At 49.5% G+C, this 19,068-nt stretch overlaps 2 protein-coding genes across 2 annotated transcripts; one reads left to right on the plus strand and one right to left on the minus strand.

Annotated features, from left to right (window-relative positions):
• The first annotated feature begins 7,500 nt into the window (after window positions 1–7,500).
• LOC142187868 (uncharacterized) lies at window positions 7,501–10,733 on the plus strand. The gene is made up of 3 exons (XM_075261676.1): window positions 7,501–8,728; window positions 9,042–9,102; window positions 9,978–10,733. Exons 2-3 carry the CDS (start codon window positions 9,089–9,091, stop codon window positions 10,639–10,641), a joined length of 678 nt encoding a protein of 225 aa, XP_075117777.1. The 5' UTR covers window positions 7,501–8,728; window positions 9,042–9,088; the 3' UTR covers window positions 10,642–10,733.
• A 3,220-nt stretch (window positions 10,734–13,953) lies between these two features.
• LOC142187870 (uncharacterized) lies at window positions 13,954–18,173 on the minus strand. Its single transcript, XM_075261678.1, has 4 exons — window positions 18,051–18,173; window positions 17,738–17,920; window positions 17,532–17,649; window positions 13,954–15,933 (listed from the first exon to the last, which is right to left on the minus strand). Exons 1-4 carry the CDS (start codon window positions 18,126–18,128, stop codon window positions 14,576–14,578), a joined length of 1,737 nt encoding a protein of 578 aa, XP_075117779.1. The 5' UTR covers window positions 18,129–18,173; the 3' UTR covers window positions 13,954–14,575.
• Between the last annotated feature and the right edge of the window lie 895 nt (window positions 18,174–19,068).

A 19,068-nucleotide genomic window follows, 5' to 3' on the forward strand; every position in this document is an offset into this window, starting at 1 on the left:
ATATATTACAGCAGAGACGCAGCGGCCGCCATATTTAAATCCTTCACATCCACCATAATGGTCTGGCAGATTTAGGGACAGACGATTTCCATCTCCAAAATGCATGTGTGATATTGATGACCCATCCCCAGGGCGGCAGCCCCGTCCACTGTATAGTAGCGCCACGCTGCTTTCGGATCTTAGTGTTGGACCGCCGCTGATCAGATATACGGAAAATGCATTTAACCTTTAACCTCACAGGTTCATTGACTACCAGAGCAGTGCCAAAGGGTTGGGAGTCTGTCTTATCCCTACAACATACTGTATAAGTGGATCCATTAAGGTGGACTTTTCCTTTAAGGGCCTCCAGTAGTCCTGTAGTCCACATTAAAGGGGTAGGAACTAATCCTAACCGCAAATGGCTGTAACGTGTTGTTGTCCTCACAGTCACCAGGAAGGGGCGGCCATTGGCACGGGCTCATATCTCACCCCCCTCAGAGATGTTCCCCTTCCTCTAGTCTTGATTCTCCATTGTGGCGCAGTTCTTCTCTTGTTGTGGTTTGTTCACCTTAAAGACAACCCTTCGCCACCTCCGATTCTTCGCTTCCTTCACTAGTCGCCGCTCCTCTCCCACCAATCCCAAGCAATAGGTCCGGTTAGTTAGGCTCTGCACTGTCAGGAGGGCGGGGTCAGGCAGGGGCAGACAAGGGGGTGTGATTCTTGGCTCTGGCTGCTGCTGATTGGTGCTCTGAATCACGCCCCCTTGTCTGACTCCACCCATGTGACGATACAGAGACTGGTTACTACCTGCACTTATTACTCAGGAGCGGTGGGGGCTAGAGAAAAAATTGCCAGAGTCAGTCATGTGGAAGGTTCCCTTTAAGCACCATTGATGGTCACTTTGATGTTTCGTCTCTTTTTCTGTTTTAAAAATAAAAAATTTAATCAAAACCAGTAAGATATTAGAGAGTCATTAGCGAGTCATTACAGGGTCAACCCTCAACGTGAAGAAGCTTACTGGGGACCTGTGGGCACTGCCTGTGTTCACACTCGTCTTATTACTGAGGGACGCTGTACTCATACACCTCTATTCATGTGATGGGTGAGTGGTCGGACGCCAAACTCTTCACAATTTAACCCTATCCTGTGAAAGAGGGAAGATCCCTTTAAGTAATACCCGCTCTAATTCATACACAGTTACTAGTTTCCTCGGTGTTATACTGCACCAGGTTTATCACAGTCACTGACGCTTGCTGATAAATCTGCCGTGTCTTCCTTTACACCACCTTTTCGTTGCCCAGAATTTTACATTATTTTGGCGCTTTTAAGCGCACATCGCTGAGGACGTGAAATGCACCAAAATAGTGTTGTACATGGTGGTGTAAGGCCAGACGGTGCAGAGCTTTATCATCAGGCATCAGTCACTGTGGTAAATCTGCTGCATTTTCAGACTTTGCTCATATTCACACGACTATATGAGATTTGTGAGGCTTCACATTGTTCAGGTCTTGTCCGGACTGCCTGTCACGTTTGCACCACCTCAGGTTTTATCTGCACTGCCTGTCATGTTTGCACCACCTCAGGTCTTATCTGCACCACCTCAGGTCTTATCTGCACCGCCTGTCACGTTTGCACCACCTCAGGTCTTATTTGCACTGCCTGTCACGTTTGCACCACCTCATGTCTTATTTGCACCGCCTGTCACGTTTGCACCACTGCCTGTCACGTTTGCACCACCTCAGGTCTTATCTAGGCTGCCTGTCACGTTTGCACCACCTCAGGTCTTATCTAGGCTGCCTGTCACGTTTGCACCACCTCAGGTCTTATCTAGGCTGCCTGTCACGTTTGCACCACCTCAGGTCTTATCTGCACCGCCTGTCACGTTTGCACCACCTCAGGTCTTATTTGCACAGCCTGTCACGTTTGCACCACCTCAGGTCTTATTTGCACTGCCTGTCATGTCTGCACCACCTCATGTCTTATCTGCATCGCCTGTCCCATTTGCACCACCTCAGGTCTTATCTGCACTGCCTGTCATGTCTGCACCACCTCAGGTCTTATCTAGGCTGCCTGTCACGTTTGCACCACCTCAGGTCTTATTTGCACTGCCTGTCATGTCTGCACCACCTCATGTCTTATCTGCATCGCCTGTCCCATTTGCACCACCTCAGGTCTTATCTGCACTGCCTGTCATGTCTGCACCACCTCAGGTCTTATCTGCACTGCCTGTCACGTTTGCACCACCTCAGGTCTTATCTAGGCTACCTGTCACGTTTGCACCACCTCAGGTCTTATCTGCACCGCCTGTCACGTTTGCACCACCTCAGGTCTTATCTGCACTGCCTGTCACGTTTGCACCACCTCATGTCTTATTTGCACTGCCTGTCACGTTTGCACCACCTCAGGTCTTATCTAGGCTACCTGTCACGTTTGCACCACCTCATGTCTTATTTGCACTGCCTGTTACGTTTGCACCACTGCCTGTCACGTTTGCACCACCTCAGGTCTTATTTGCACTGCCTGTCACGTTTGCACCACCTCAGGTCTTATCTGCACCGCCTGTCACGTTTGCACCACCTCAGGTCTTATTTGCACTGCCTGTCACATTTGCACCACCTCAGGTCTTATTTGCACCGCCTGTCACATTTGCACCACCTCAGGTCTTATCTGCACCGCCTGTCACGTTTGCACCACTGCCTGTCACGTTTGCACCACCTCAGGTCTTATTTGCACAGCCTGTCACGTTTGCACCACCTCAGGTCTTATTTGCACTGCCTGTCATGTCTGCACCACCTCATGTCTTATTTGCACTGCCTGTCACGTTTGCACCACCTCATGTCTTATTTGCACTGCCTGTCACGTTTGCACCACCTCAGGTCTTATTTGCACCACCTCATGTCTTATTTGCACTGCCTGTCACGTTTGCACCACCTCAGGTCTTATTTGCACCACCTCAGGTCTTATTTGCACTGCCTGTCACGTTTGCACCACCTCAGGTCTTATTTGCACTGCCTGTCACGTTTGCACCACCTCAGGTCTTATTTGCACTGCCTGTCACGTTTGCACCACCTCAGGTCTTATTTGCACTGCCTGTTACGTTTGCACCACCTCAGGTCTTATCTGCACTGCCTGTTACGTTTGCACCACCTCAGGTCTTATTTGCACTGCCTGTCACATTTGCACCACCTCAGGTCTTATTTGCACCGCCTGTCACATTTGCACCACTGCCTGTCACGTTTGCACCACCTCAGGTCTTATTTGCACAGCCTGTCACGTTTGCACCACCTCAGGTCTTATTTGCACTGCCTGTCATGTCTGCACCACCTCATGTCTTATCTGCATCGCCTGTCACATTTGCACCACCTCAGGTCTTATCTGCACTGCCTGTCATGTCTGCACCACCTCAGGTCTTATTTGCACTGCCTGTCACGTTTGCACCACCTCAGGTCTTATTTGCACCACCTCAGGTCTTATTTGCACTGCCTGTCACGTTTGCACCACCTCATGTCTTATTTGCACAGCCTGTCACGTTTGCACCACCTCAGGTCTTATTTGCACCACCTCAGGTCTTATTTGCACCACCTCAGGTCTTATTTGCACCGCCTGTCACTTCTGCACCACCTCATGTCTTATCTGCATCGCCTGTCACATTTGCACCACCTCAGGTCTTATCTGCACTGCCTGTCATGTCTGCACCACCTCATGTCTTATCTGCACCGCCTGTCACGTTTGCACCACCTCAGGTCTTATTTGCACTGCCTGTTACGTTTGCTCCACCTCATGTCTTATTTGCACAGCCTGTCACGTTTGCACCACCTCAGGTCTTATTTGCACCACCTCAGGTCTTATTTGCACCACCTCAGGTCTTATTTGCACTGCCTGTCACTTCTGCACCACCTCATGTCTTATCTGCATCGCCTGTCACATTTGCACCACCTCAGGTCTTATCTGCACTGCCTGTCATGTCTGCACCACCTCATGTCTTATCTGCACCGCCTGTCACGTTTGCACCACCTCAGGTCTTATTTGCACTGCCTGTTACGTTTGCTCCACCTCATGTCTTATTTGCACAGCCTGTCACGTTTGCACCACCTCAGGTCTTATTTGCACCACCTCAGGTCTTATTTGCACTGCCTGTCACGTTTGCACCACCTCATGTCTTATTTGCACTGCCTGTCACGTCTGCACCACCTCATGTCTTATTTGCACTGCCTGTCACGTCTGCACCACCTCATGTCTTAATGCACTGCCTGTCATGTCTGCACCACCTCAGGTCTTATTTGCACTGCCTGTCACGTTTGCACCACCTCATGTCTTATTTGCACTGCCTGTCACGTTTGCACCACCTCAGGTCTTATTTGCACCACCTCAGGTCTTATTTGCACCACCTCAGGTCTTATTTGCACTGCCTGTCACGTTTGCCCGCCATTTTGTTGGGCCAGTTTGTGTAAAAACAAAACAAACTTGTGTCTATGTTTTGTTGTCATTTGGCGCGGTTATTGCGCATGCGTGACACATACACGTGCGGCGCCATGTCATTGACCAATCAGTTTCCCTTTCAGTTTAGTGTGCGCACTACAAGTACTAGAATCTTCCGCCGGGTTCTTTCACGTGACACCTACTAACCAATTAGACGGCGAGGAAGTGAGGTCATCGCTGAGCCCCGCCTCTGTCGCCGCCTGTTCTTATAGTGTGTGCGCATGCCCGGCTCTCATTCCGCGCTGAGTCTTCCGGTGAGCTCCCGGTGCAGGTCAGTGCTGCCGCCGCCGCTGGCTGTTACCGTCCGCTAGTTATAGATAACGGCTGCTGTGGCCGCCGCCCGTGTCACGTGACTGTGTTGTCCTTTATCCCCCGCGGCCACGGGCAAATACCGTGCCTTTAACCCTTCCCATACCGGACGGTGTATTTGCCGCAGTCACTAAGCGTCCTATAGATGGCCGTGGTCACACCTGCGTCATCCCAAAACTTATTAAAAAAAATAAATAAATGAAGCGTTTTACGTCCCCGGGCTCCGCGGGGTTATCTGTAGCCAAAGAACAAACTCCGTGTCCCCCTATATACCCCAGTGTCCCCCTATATACCCCTGTGTACACGCTGTGGCCCTGTATACTGTATATATGAGCGGGTAGTATATGGTTATATATATATAGCTGGTCCTACAATATGTGGCCGGACATCTATAGCGCTGATAGAACCATAATACAGTATAAGTCACTTCTATAGCGCCCACATAGGCCGGAGTGTCCTGGTAATACAGACAAGAAGGGAATAGTCACTGCACATAATGGGGGAGAGGGGCCGGGGAGCGGGGGAGACATTGGGGGGAGCATTGGTGACATTGGGGGTATCGGGTGACATTGGGGGGAGCAGGGGTGACATTGGGGGGAGCAGGGGTGACAGTGGGGGGAGCATTGGTGACAGTGGGGGGAGCAGGGGTGACATTGGGGGGAGCATTGGTGACAGTGGGGGGAGCAGGGGAGACATTGGGGGGAGCATTGGTGACAGTGGGGGGAGCAGGGGAGACATTGGGGGGAGCATTGGTGACAGTGGGGGGAGCAGGGGAGACATTGGGGGGAGCATTGGTGACAGTGGGGGGAGCAGGGGAGACATTGGGGGGAGCATTGGTGACAGTGGGGGGAGCAGGGGAGACATTGGGGGGAGCATTGGTGACAGTGGGGGGAGCAGGGGTGACATTGGGGGGAGCATTGAGGGGAGCAGGGGTGACATTGGGGGGAGCGGGGGTGACATTGGGGGGAGCATTGGTGACATTGGGGGGAGCGGGGGTGACATTGGGGATAGCATTGGTGACATTGGGGGGAGCGGGGGTGACATTGGGGATAGCATTGGTGACATTGGGGGGATCGGGTGACAGTGGGGGGAGCAGGGGTGACAGTGGGGGGAGCAGGGGGTGACAGTGGGGGGAGCAGGGGAGACATTGGGGGTATCAGGGGTGACAGTGGGGGGAGCATTGGTGACATTGGGGGTATCAGGGGTGACAGTGGGGGGAGCATTGGTGACATTGGGGGTATCAGGGGTGACAGTGGGGGGAGCATTGGTGACATTGGGGGTATCAGGGGTGACAGTGGGGGGAACGGGTGACATTGGGGGTATCAGGGGTGACAGTGGGGGGAACGGGTGACATTGGGGGGAGCATTGGTGACAGTGGGGGTATCAGGGGTGACAGTGGGGGGAACGGGTGACATTGGGGGGAGCATTGGTGACATTGGGGGTATCAGGGGTGACAGTGGGGGGAGCAGGGGAGACATTGGGGGTATCAGGGGTGACATTGGGGGGAGCATTGCTTATACAGGGGTCCAGCCGTTTTAGTGATAGAGGTTACTGTCACTGCACATAAAGCCCAGTATATGGTCATATCTATATAATCTGATCTGATTGTACAGTAGATATATATATTCCTGATAGTACAGTAGATATATATATATTCCTGATAGTACAATAGATATATATATTCCTGATAGTACAGTAGATATATATATATTCCTGATAGTACAATAGATATATATATTCCTGATAGTACAGTAGATATATATATATTCCTGATAGTACAATAGATATATATATATTCCTGATAGTACAATAGATATATATATTCCTGATAGTACAGTAGATATATATATATTCCTGATAGTACAATAGATATATATATTCCTGATAGTACAGTAGATATATATATATTCCTGATAGTACAGTAGATATATATATGCCTGATAGTACAATAGATATATATATGCCTGATAGTACAGTAGATATATATATGCCTGATAGTACAGTAGATATATATATTCCTGATAGTACAGTAGATATATATATGCCTGATAGTACAGTAGATATATATATTCCTGATAGTACAATAGATATATATATTCCTGATAGTACAATAGATATATATATTCCTGATAGTACAGTAGATATATATATGCCTGATAGTACAGTAGATATATATATGCCTGATAGTACAGTAGATATATATATGCCTGATAGTACAGTAGATATATATATGCCTGATAGTACAGTAGATATATATATGCCTGATAGTACAGTAGATATATATATGCCTGATAGTACAATAGATATATATATATTCCTGATAGTACAGTAGATATATATATTCCTGATAGTACAGTAGATATATATATTCCTGATAGTACAGTAGATATATATATGCCTGATAGTACAATAGATATATATATATTCCTGATAGTACAGTAGATATATATATTCCTGATAGTACAGTAGATATATATATTCCTGATAGTACAGTAGATATATATATGCCTGATAGTACAATAGATATATATATATTCCTGATAGTACAGTAGATATATATATGCCTGATAGTACAGTAGATATATATATATTCCTGATAGTACAGTAGATATATATATTCCTGATAGTACAGTAGATATATATATTCCTGATAGTACAGTAGATATATATATTCCTGATAGTACAGTAGATATATATATGCCTGATAGTACAGTAGATATATATATTCCTGATAGTACAGTAGATATATATATTCCTGATAGTACAGTAGATATATATATTCCTGATAGTACAATAGATATATATATATTCCTGATAGTACAATAGATATATACTGTATATCCTGTATATCTTGCATTAGTCCTATACCTGTATATTTCGGTATAATAGTGCGGTATAATAGAGGCGCCATAAAGCATCTGCACAATCCCCTGTAATGATCTGAGCGCTCGGAGTCCTGGATCCTCTTATTAGTTCTGTGCGACACCTCGGAGTTACAGGCTGTGATATATACAAGTGGCGATAGTCTCCGTATACCTTATACCATGTGAGGTGCAGAATATCACTGGCCCTAATTGCCCTCCAACCAACCAGAACCGCTGCGCCCCGGCTGACTCCTGTCCAATCTGGTTCAGGGATTAGGAAATGGTTTTTTTACGCATTTTTCACATGATGCTTTTTTTTCCGTGTTTTTTCGCTCCCGGACACTTTCCATCTTCCGCCATCCAGTGATTTTAATGGGTTTTCCTGAAGACGGCTCCCGTCCCTGCTACTGACGCCCATTGAAATGAATGGTTGGCGAATTTTGGAGGAGGATTCTGCTGCAAAATCCTCAGTCCCGGGTGCAGATTCCTCCTGCGAGCTCAGATGTATTATAAGCGGAAAAACCGTACAAAGGTTGTCAGTCAGTGTGGAGGTCTCCTGTGTCCCCGGGTCATACTACTATACCGTGCCACTTAACCCTTTGCCCACCATGAGGTGCCCCCTTTATATAGGTTATCCTTATTCATTGGCTGAGGTAGCGCCGCTCACTCTATAGTGGTGAGTGTAGGTACTGCAGCGCCGTCCCATAGTCTTCAATCATACAGACCCATCTATCTATATGGCCCCATACATGTGTTGGGATTGTCATGGAGTCACATGGGGGGGGCCTCAGGACGCACATAAGTTGCCTTTTATTTTTGCGGATGTGTCGCAATGAGATGCCAGGGGGCCGAGGCCTAGCGGGTCTGCCCAGAGCCTGGAGAAGAGACGTGGAGGGGACTTCTTACCACAAAGGTCATCTCCTCAGTTCTCTTGGCCATGTCGCATCCTACTGTGGAGCACGAGATCGCCCCGATCCAGGACCGTCCCTTTAATGTGGGAGATGTAAGAAGAGGACGATCACAATGGGGTCGGTCTGCAAAGAGCAGGCATGGGAGGAGGGAGTCCAGGATCTGCACGGGAGCATGCGAAAAACCTTGTAAGTTACTCCCCTGATGTCCCTGTATGTAAGTAGCCATCGCCCCTTTACCCATCTGTGCCAGTAGCCGCCACCTATACGACCAGTGTTACGTGCTGCATGCCGTGCGGGTTTCCCTTTCCAGCCAATATATTATTCGTATATATTATATTAGTATTATTATTGTGTATTATTATAGTATTATTTATTGTGTTATATTATTATTTATTATATTTATATTGTTATATTAATTTTTATTATTTTTTTTTATTATTATTATTGTATTTTTATTTATTATTTTATTTATTTATATATTTATTATTTCTTATAACAGAAGACAGTGTCATTAACCCCTGCGAGGACGAGAACCGGCGCTGCCTGATGGAGTCTTCCCTGTAAGTGCAGGTTCTTCCCCCCCCCCCCCCCCCCCCCGCTGTATATTTGGTGTGTCAGTAACGTTCTATCGGGTTATTTGGGCGCTGTCATGTAGTACGGGGCCATGTATGGTACCGCGGACACCCTTGTCCTAAAGCGCGCCGCAGTCCGCCCGTCTGTTCTATCTTGAGTTATTCGGGCCTAGTTTGATGCTCGGAGCCTGGGTCATGTAGCGTCATGGTGCTTGCATCTGTGCAACAACCCATGAGAGAGGTGAGTAACACTGTTTAGGTTTGCTCGCCTCCCCCTGGGCTACCACATTATACTTGGGGGTCGGTTTAATAATGGCAGTTCCAAACGGGGTCCTGGCCGATGTTCAGTTTTGGTTACTTTTCGATGAATCTCCCTGTGGCCGAGGTGCAAAATGGCCACGAACAAGGGACAACAATGTGTTGCGTACCCGTGCTATAGAACGTGTCTCCATCTGTCCGTTCTATTCATCTTGATTCATGTCGGTTCGGGCCCAGTGTCACCCATGGAGCCATGTTTGGCAGCGCCATCGGCCGGGGTCATGTTTGGCAGCGCCATCGGCCAGAGTCATGTTTGGCAGCGCCATCGGCCGGGGTCATGTTTGGCAGCGCCATCGGCCGGGGTCATGTTTGGCAGCGCCATCGGCCGGGGTCATGTTTGGCAGCGCCATCGGCCGGGGTCATGTTTGGCAGCGCCATCGGCCGGGGTCATGTTTGGCAGCGCCATCGGCCGGGGTCATGTTTGGCAGCGCCATCGGCCGGGGTCATGTTTGGCAGCGCCATCGGCCGGGGTCATGTTTGGCAGCGCCATCGGCCGGGGTCCTAAAGAGGTCACTAATTGTTTCTTCTCTATTTTCCCACCACAGATTGGACGATAGCCTTGATCTCGAGGACTTCGGTGAGACCTTGCTGGAGACCGGGTCGCTCGATGATTTATCTGCAACCCCAAAATCTCTGGCCAACCCGAAAGAGGAGGTGGCTTGTGCAGCGCGCTATAGTCCCGCCTCTTCACTATCCTGTAGCGGTCCGCCCTGCGCACAACCCCAACGAAGCCAAGCCCACAACGTGACCATGTCCTCGACCGCTTCAGAGGCCGGGGCCGACGCCAATGATCAGGTGGAGGAAGCGCCCAACCAGGTGAAGCAGGAGAGTCCGGAAGCGCTGTTCTGCGGCAGCCTGGCTCACTTCCTGAAGAAGGTCCCTGAGGAGCTGCAGATCCGCTGTCAGACAACCCTACTGGCGGTCCTGGAGGTTTTCACCTCCAACAATAATCCTAAAGAGCTGTACGAGGCAGTGGAGTATTACCGGGCCCCACCAGAGGAGGGGGATCGAGGAGCCCCATATGCACCTGTCCTCCATCATCCGCCGCCCCCTCCCCCCACCCCACAACCTCCCTTGTATATACCGTGCGATTCGTCCCAGATCCTGCTGCCGCCCCAGGACAGGCCGATGTATCCCACACCTCCGCCCTTCTTTCCGGGGAGGCCATACCTCGGCTTCCTGAACCGCTTGCCAGGCAAGGGCTTGTAACGCGGGGAGTCCAGTGTTGAGACGCCGCCTACCTCAGTTTTTTTTGTTATTTAACGTTCTGACGTTCAGTCTGTTTTTTGGGTGTTGATGTTACGTGTTATGTTATTTTATGTTTGATCATTGTTTTTGTATATTAAAAGGTTTTTGCAGTAAAATTTTTGCCGGTGTCATCGTGGTTGGCGTGTTCAGGGCGAGGTGTATCGCTGTGTTATGTGAGCGGACGTGTGCGGGGTGTACATTATTGTCAATGGGAACGGCCATAGAATCAGTGTGTGTCCATTTTCTGCAGTTTAACCCTTTCCCGCCAATGGCATTTTTTGATTTTTGTTTTTCGTTTTTGACTCCCCTCCTTCTAAACCCCATAACTTTTTTATTTCTCCGCTCCCAGAGCCATATGAGGTCTTAATTTTTGCGGGACAAATTTTTCTTCATGATGCCACCATTAATTATTCTATATAATGTACTGGGAAGCAGGAAAAAAATTCAGAATGGGGTGGATTTGAAGATAAAATGCATTTCTGCGACTTTCTTACGGGCTTTGGTTTTACGGCGTTCACTGTGCAGCCACAATGACATGTCCCCTGTATTCTGTGTTTCGGTACGGTTCCAGGGATACCAAATTTCTATGGTTTTATTTACATTTTGACCCCTTTAAAAAAATCCAAAACTGTTAAATTTTTTTTCTAAAAGTCGCCATATTCCGACGGCTGTAACTTTTTTATACGTAAGTGTACGGGGATGTATAGGGCGTCTTTTTTTGCGGGGCCGGGTGTACTTTTTAGTTCTACCATTTTCGGGAAATGTTATTGCTTTGATCACTTTTTATTCAAATTTTTATCAGAATCAAAACAGTGAAAAAACGGCGGTTTGGCACTTTCGACTATTTTTCCCGCTACGGCGTTTACCGAACAGGAAAAATATTTTTATAGATTTGTAGAGCGGGCGATTTCGGACGCGGGGATACCTAATGTGTATGTGTTTCACAGTTTTTAACTACTGTTATATGTGTTCTAGGGAAAGGGGGGTGATTTGAACTTTTAATTCTTTTTATATTTTTTTTTAACTTTTTTTTTATTTATTTTTTTTTTTGCATTTATTAGACCCCCTAGGGGTGTTGAACCCCAGGGGGTCTGATCACTAATGCAATGCATTACAATGCTAATGCATTGCAAAAAATCATCCTTTCTTTTGCAGGCTGCATAGACCAACCTGCAAAAGAGACAATTTGCAGACAAGCCTGGGAGCCTTGTAAAGGCTCCCGGCTGTCATGGCAATGGGACGTCAGCCCTGGAGCATGCTCCAGGAGCCGGCGATCCCGGCCAAAATGGCGGCGCCGGAGGGGTTAATGCCTCCGATCGGTCCGGGGAGGCATTAGAGCCGGTTGTCTACTGCTTAATAGACGCGACATGCGCCGTACTATTACGGCGCATGTTGGGAAGGGGTTAATGTCCGTCGCTGTCATCCTATTACGGAAGACGGCGACGAACCTTAACAAAACTGGGGGCCTAAGAGCCTACTAAGACTGTCTGCAAGCATCGAGACCTGATGGAGGGCAAAGCATTGCAGCATTTACCCCCCCCCACCCGCCTGAAACTTTTGCACAATAGTGTAGCTTTATTATGCTATCTCCTCATTGATCAGGGATGTGTCAGACTGCGCTATAGCAAGGACTGTTCAATAGGGACACGAGTAACAGGACGTAGCCAGATTCCCCTCCCCCGTGCGAGCAGGCAGATGTAAGCAGCGACCATAGCGTCTCATTGTTCTCCCCCAGGTATAGACGCCGTCTTATGTCAGGTGTGTTGTGAACGGAAGACACGGCAAGTCCGGGCTCTTTACTCATAGTCACTTTTAATCGGGCAAAGATCTACCAAGTGCACTCACCGCCCAAAAATATACCGCACCAAGACAGAGTTGTTGGAATAGAACGAGGCAAAGTGACTGTAATGATGATGTATGTGATCCCAATCCTCGAGGAAAAGCGTACATGTGGGTGGAGCCTCGATACGGCAGGACATGGCGGTATATACAGGTTCTGGATGTTCTATAGCAGCACGTTTACCCACAGATGTTGCCCGTTCGTCGATTGCTGAAGCTGGCGACCAAGGAAGTGTTGTGATAGGCCGACTGTTATCTGCCATAAGAGGCGGCACGTGACCGCAGGGTGTCCGTGTCCCTCCTATCACTACTACTGTCCTATGTCATGGCTCCCAGATCACCACACCGCCACTCACAACCGTCGTCAGATCCCGAATAGAACCAGGAGCCGTCACTAGTAGAGATGAGCGAGATCAGCCGATCCGAACAGCACGCTCGTATAGAAATGAATGGACGTAGTCGGCACGCGGGGGGTTAAGCGGCCGGCCGCCGTCAAAGCGGAAGTACCAGGTGCATCCATTCATTTCTATGGAGCGTGCTGTTCGGATCGGCTGATCCCGCTCATCTCTAGTCACTACCGTGTTTCCCCGAAAGTAAGACAGTGTCTTACATTCTTTTTACCCCCAAAAGTCCCACTGTGTCTTACTTTCGGGGTATGTCTTATATTGGGAAAACCAACCACCCTCCCCCCCCCCCCCATCATCATCAATCATATGGATTGAAGCGGCGGCCGTCGGCAGAGTCTGCGTGCCGCTTCCATACATTGCAATGGGAGCGCGCTATTCAAATAGTATTCGTTCATCTCTAACTTCAATTGCAACTTCTTACAATTGAAGTTAGAGATGCGCGAATACTATTTGAATAGCGCGCTCCCATTGCAATGTATGGAAGCGGCACGCAGACTTGGCCGCCGCTTAAAGGGATTCTACCATTAAAAGAAGTTCTTTCTTCTGACCACGTCGGAATAGCCTTAAAAAAAGGCTATTCGTCTCCTACCTGTTGCCGTAGCCAGCGCCGCCTTCTTCCTGAGCTGCTTCCGCCCCGTCTGTCTCTTCTTTGGGCCTCATGGATGACGCCTGTTAGAGCCGACTGCGCATGCGTCATCCATGAGGCCCGACGGGGCGGAGGAAGAAGGCGGCGCTGGCTATGGGAACAGGTAGGAGACGAATAGCCTTTTTTTAAGGCTATTCCGACGTGGTCAGAGGAAAGAACTTCTTTTAATGGTAGAATCCCTTTAACTCCTCGCGTGCCGAGCGCTTCCATTCATTTCAATAGAAGCGGGGGGTTAAGCGGCCGCCGGCAAAGTCCTTCTTCACAGCGCTGTGCTGTGAGAGCCGGGGGGAACGCCCCCTCCCTCTCCGGGGAGTTCCCCCCGGCTCGCACAGCGAGCCCCGTGTTTCCCCAATACGGTAGTAACACCCCCCCCCCCCCGAAAGTAAGACAGTGTCTTACATTATTTTTACCCTGAAAGTCCCACTATGTCTTACTTTCGGGGTATGTCTTACATAAGCCGACCTCCCTAAAACCCCCCGCTACGTCTTACTATCGGGTAAACACGCTAGCAGTCCAGGTTTCTTATTCATGACTGGCAGGACATGTAATGGCTACCGGTGGGAGAATTGGGCTAGCCTCCAGGGAGCATAGACATCTAATGGCTACTGTCAGACACACAGGTAAGCCACTAATGGTCTGAGCAGAGACGGGGTATAATGGAGGGGTCAGCTGTGTCTGGGGGGTGGAAAAGGAACCTTGGAGCCTCTTGTGCTTGTCAGTAGCCACCTGACCACATGGTCGCCATATGTGCGCGCCCTCATGTCATACCTGACCCCCAACACCAGATCCTCCTGCTCCTCTCCGTCCATCTTCCAAATGAGAAAGCAGTCAGTGATCTCTCACCAAGAGGTACACTACCCAAAAGTATCCAGAGACCCTCTTTCATGGTAAGACTCCGAGTCTATCAGACCACCCCTGTAATACCGTACACATCCGCCTGAGATATAACCGCAGCAGTCTGACACTTCTATCTTGGTGCGGTACGTCTGTGATGGCGCCAGCGCTAAACACTCTTGTCATACCTAGAACAAGGAGCCAGGTCGTAAATGTCGTGAGACCAGCCGTTCACTTTATGGAAACTCCAAGGGTCCTGCAAGCTGTGGCGGCCATAGCTGTCGGCCGGTTTCTCTACCTCGTGAGTCCTGAGGTGGCGGTTCAGGTGGCCCTTGTGCCCGAAGCGCTTGCCGCACTCGGAGCACACAAAGGGCTTCTCCCCCGTGTGAATTCGCTGGTGTACGATCAGGTTGGAGTTGTTGGTAAAACATTTGCTGCAGACGGGGCAAACAAAGAGTTTCTCCCCCGTGTGGATCCTCTGATGGATGACCAGGCTGGACTTGTAGAAGAATAATTTGCCGCACTGCGGACAGGACACTTTGCTTCCGTTGTGCATCGCTTGGTGCTTGACCAGGCCGAAGTGGGAGGTGAAGCTTTTGTCGCAGGTGGAGCAGACGTACATCCCCTCCGCCACCGGGACGGGCGGGCGAGTTGTGCACGGCACGTGTTCGGGGGTTTTATTCCAATCCCTGTAGATTGTTGGAGAAATGATTTTGATCTCCGCCGCCCCTTTAATACTGTTCATTGGCTGGGCGGGGGCGGGGGGGTGCAGCCTCTCTATACAGTCTGTGGGGATGTAGAGTTCATAGCCCTCTCCCTGAGGGATGGGTTCCACCTTAACCTCAGGGGTATGCTGTTCCTGCGCGCGATCGGGTTGCGTGTACATTGACGCACTGAGACTGTTCTCTTCTTCAGGCTCCTTCTTAATATGATCCAGCGTGTACGGCGGCGTGCGGCCCGCTGCATAAGTATTAGCGCCCGTTTCGTTTGTTTTCTGCCATGATTCCTGATTGGGTCTATAATCGTCAGCTTCCATGGGGTCGGCCTCCTCCTTAATAGACGTGTACCCATACTGTGCATAAGACGTGCCCATTACAGTATCTAGGGGGGGTTCTACAATACAAGACGAGACCACCGGAGGACTAGACGTGACCCCTCCATTGTCTCCTGTAGAGCTTCCGCCAGGACTCGAAGATGTCTGAGCATTGGGTGTCTGCGTCTCATTACCTGACAGGCGTGGATCCGAGGACGAATACGTGACATCACCAGTAACGTTCCCCTCTAGATTCATGGAGGACTCACTAGTGATGGCGGAGTGTTCTGGCCTCTTCTCACCAGACAAGTCCTTATAGGAAGCCATTCTCTCCTTGTGTTTGCTGGTGGACTTGGCCCGTCTTCTCCTGGGTTTCCTCCATTTTGGAGCCTTCTTGCCTGCCTTAGCTTGTACCTCACTTGCCTCCTTATTTCGGCAGGGTGGTGAAGGTGAACCTGGGTCATCTTCTACTTCGGGCTCTTCCCTGTTAAAATCTACAAGAAAGGAAAGTACGTGACTATAAAGATGAATGACATGAACATTGGTAATGCGATTCTTCTCACAAAGATTTACTCATGACCGATCACTAGAGATGAGCGAACAGTAAAATAGTCGATATTCGTTCCAAATAGCTGCTCAATATTGGACTATTCAAACGAATATGGAACCCCATTATAGTCTATGGGAGAAAATGCTTCGTTTCAGGGGATCCCACCATTCACCTCAGGAGAGTCACCAAGTCCACTATGACATCCCAGGAAATGATGCCAACACCTCTGCAATGTAACTGGGACAGCAGGGGCCGCATGTCTGGGGGCATCTAACAAGCCCAAGTCACTGTATTATGTCGGGATCCCTGTCAGCTTGTGATATGCGGGAGCTGACTTTTTCCCATAGGAATGCATTGACCAGTGTAGATTGGCCGAATGTCATACAGAAGTACAGCATTCGGCCAATCAACGCTGGTTCTGCCGGAGGCTCGTCTGTGAGGAGGCGGAGTCTAAGATCGGACCAGAATGGAGACTGTTGTGGACCGATCTTAGACCCCGCCTCCACCGGCAGAACCAGCGTTGATTGGCCAAATGCTATAGCATTCGGCCAATCAACGCTGGTCAGTGCATTCCTATGCCGAGATGTAGCAGTGCTGGCACTGCTACACCGGAGATGAAGTAGAGCTGAGTGTGCGCTAAACCCTGCTGCACACTCAGTTCTGCTGCATCGGACTGCTACATCGGGCCATGTGTTCAGCTGGGCTACTCCAGAGATGCAGCCAAGCAGAGCGCACTCCCAGCACTGCTATATTGGAGATGAAGCAGAGCTGGCCGTTGGCTGAGCTCGGCTACTCTGGAGTAGCCAAGCTGAGCGCACGGCCTGATGTAGCAGTGTCCAATGTAGCAGAGCTGAGTGTGTGCTGAACCATTCTGCACACTCAGCTCTGCTGCATCTCTGTGTGTGCTGAGCTCTGCCGCTTCTGCGCTGTCAGCACTGCTACATCTGAGATCGGACCACAATGGAAACTGCTGTGGACGGATCTTAGACTCCGCCTCCTCTGGCAGAACCAGCGTTGATTGGCCGAATGCTATACTCTGTATGACATTCGGCCAATCAAGGCTGGTCAATGCATTCCTATGAGAAAAAGTCAGCTCCGGCATATCACAAGCTGACAGGGATCCCGACCAGATAGAGCCCCAAAGAGCTGGGTGAGTGACATTCCCCCTAAATAAAGGTAACCCCTAGCTAACCCTTCTGTACATCTGTCCCTGTCTCACAGTCACATAGTTCACAGTCTCATATGACCTGGATATTAAATCCCCCATTCGTATAAATTGGAGGTCACCTGATTTCGGCCGCCAATTACTTTTTCCAATTTTTTTTCGATGCCTCCGTTTTCCTACTTCCTGTCCCACCTCCCCTGCGCAGTTATTGGTGCAAAAAAACGCGCCAGGGAATTTTTACTGCATTTGCCTCGTGGTATTTGATTGGAATTGAATACCTCGAACGGCCTGATATTCGATGGAACGGTGTTGGTTCATCTCTACCGATCACCAATAATAATGTATATACCGTATACCAGTCACTGGAGATCACTGACCTTTACCAGTGCCAATGTCTTCCATCAGGACGTCCTTGTACAGGTCCTTGTGTCCTTCTACATACTCCCACTCCTCCATGGTGAAACTGAGCGTGACGTCCTCGTATCTTATAGGAACCTGAGGACACAATGACACCGCCATCACCAGACACGTCCCCCCTCGTGTTACTCTCTAATACCCCCGGACCCCCGGCAGCAGCGCTCACCTCTCCGCTCAGCAGCTCAGTGATCTTGTTGGTCAGCTCCAGGATCTTCTGGTCATTGCTCCTCTCCTGTACCGGTGATGATGGCTCCATAGCGAGACTCTGGGATCTGTGGGGTCTCCCCAATTTATGAGCCGCATTGCTTCTGGTGACGGGCAGAGTCGGAGTGTGTACAGGGGCATAATCCTGCAGATACAGATAGAAAACTTAGAGCATTGCAGAGTTAGACATTGCTGATCTATCCTTAGGTTATCCGTATCTGATCAGTTTGGGTCCAACACCCCGTGGTCATAGATAAGGCACACAGAGCCCTCACCTCTCCAGTCAGCAGATAGATGATCTCCAGCGTCAGCTTCAATATTCTCTCCGTCATGTGATCCCCGTCCTTATCCATCCTCAATATCGTTGACTAGAAGTCATGGGAAGACCTATGAGGAGACGAACAATAGTCCGATGTCATACAGAAGTCTTCAGCCCCCCTATAGCCATACTTGGTCTTTAGCGCTCGGTCTGCACCAGCTTTGCACATCTAGAGACGATTCTGTTCTTCGCTGCGATGGGGTGTGAGAGCAATGCAAGTTTGGTGGATGTGAAGAAGCTAATAAACTAATGGGGGGGGGGGGGGGGGGACATCTTTGTGATTAATTTTAGCGGGGGGTCGTTCCTGTTGCCATAACTTACTTCACCAGAACCTTCACCAACTAATCCTGGACTGCAATGAGAACTGGCTGAATCTGGCACGGCCCACAAAGATGTCCCAGCCCCCCCAATTCTCACTCCTGTCACATCCTCCTCCAACTCACCCCCCATTTTAACAGTCCTGCCAAATAACGCCCCCTCCCCCCCCCACACACACACATTCTGCCTTAGCCTTGTGTTACTGCTCCTGAACCTCTGATGGTCTGGTGCTGTATTATGGAGCTGTGCGGACAATGAAGTGTCTATCAATTTACAGGGAAAGCTCAGGGGGTTGTAGCGACCATTAGTCCATATATGAGACACTGCTGTGACTACTGGGAAACCTCAGGGGGTTGTAGTGACCATTGGTCCATATATAAGACACTGCTGTGACTACTGGGAAGGCTCAGGGGGTTGTAGTGACCATTGGTCCATATATAAGACACTGCTGTGACTACTGGGAAGGCTCAGGGGGTTGTAGTGACCATTGGTCCATATATAAGACACTGCTGTGACTACTGGGAAGGCTCAGGGGGTTGTAGTGACCATTGGTCCATATATGAGACACTGCTGTGACTACTGGGAAGGCTCAGGGGGTTGTAGCGACCATTAGTCCATATATGAGACACTGCTGTGACTACTGGGAAACCTCAGGG

This window comes from Leptodactylus fuscus, unplaced genomic scaffold, assembly GCF_031893055.1.
Source record: "Leptodactylus fuscus isolate aLepFus1 unplaced genomic scaffold, aLepFus1.hap2 HAP2_SCAFFOLD_265, whole genome shotgun sequence".
Lineage (NCBI taxonomy): Eukaryota > Metazoa > Chordata > Amphibia > Anura > Leptodactylidae > Leptodactylus > Leptodactylus fuscus.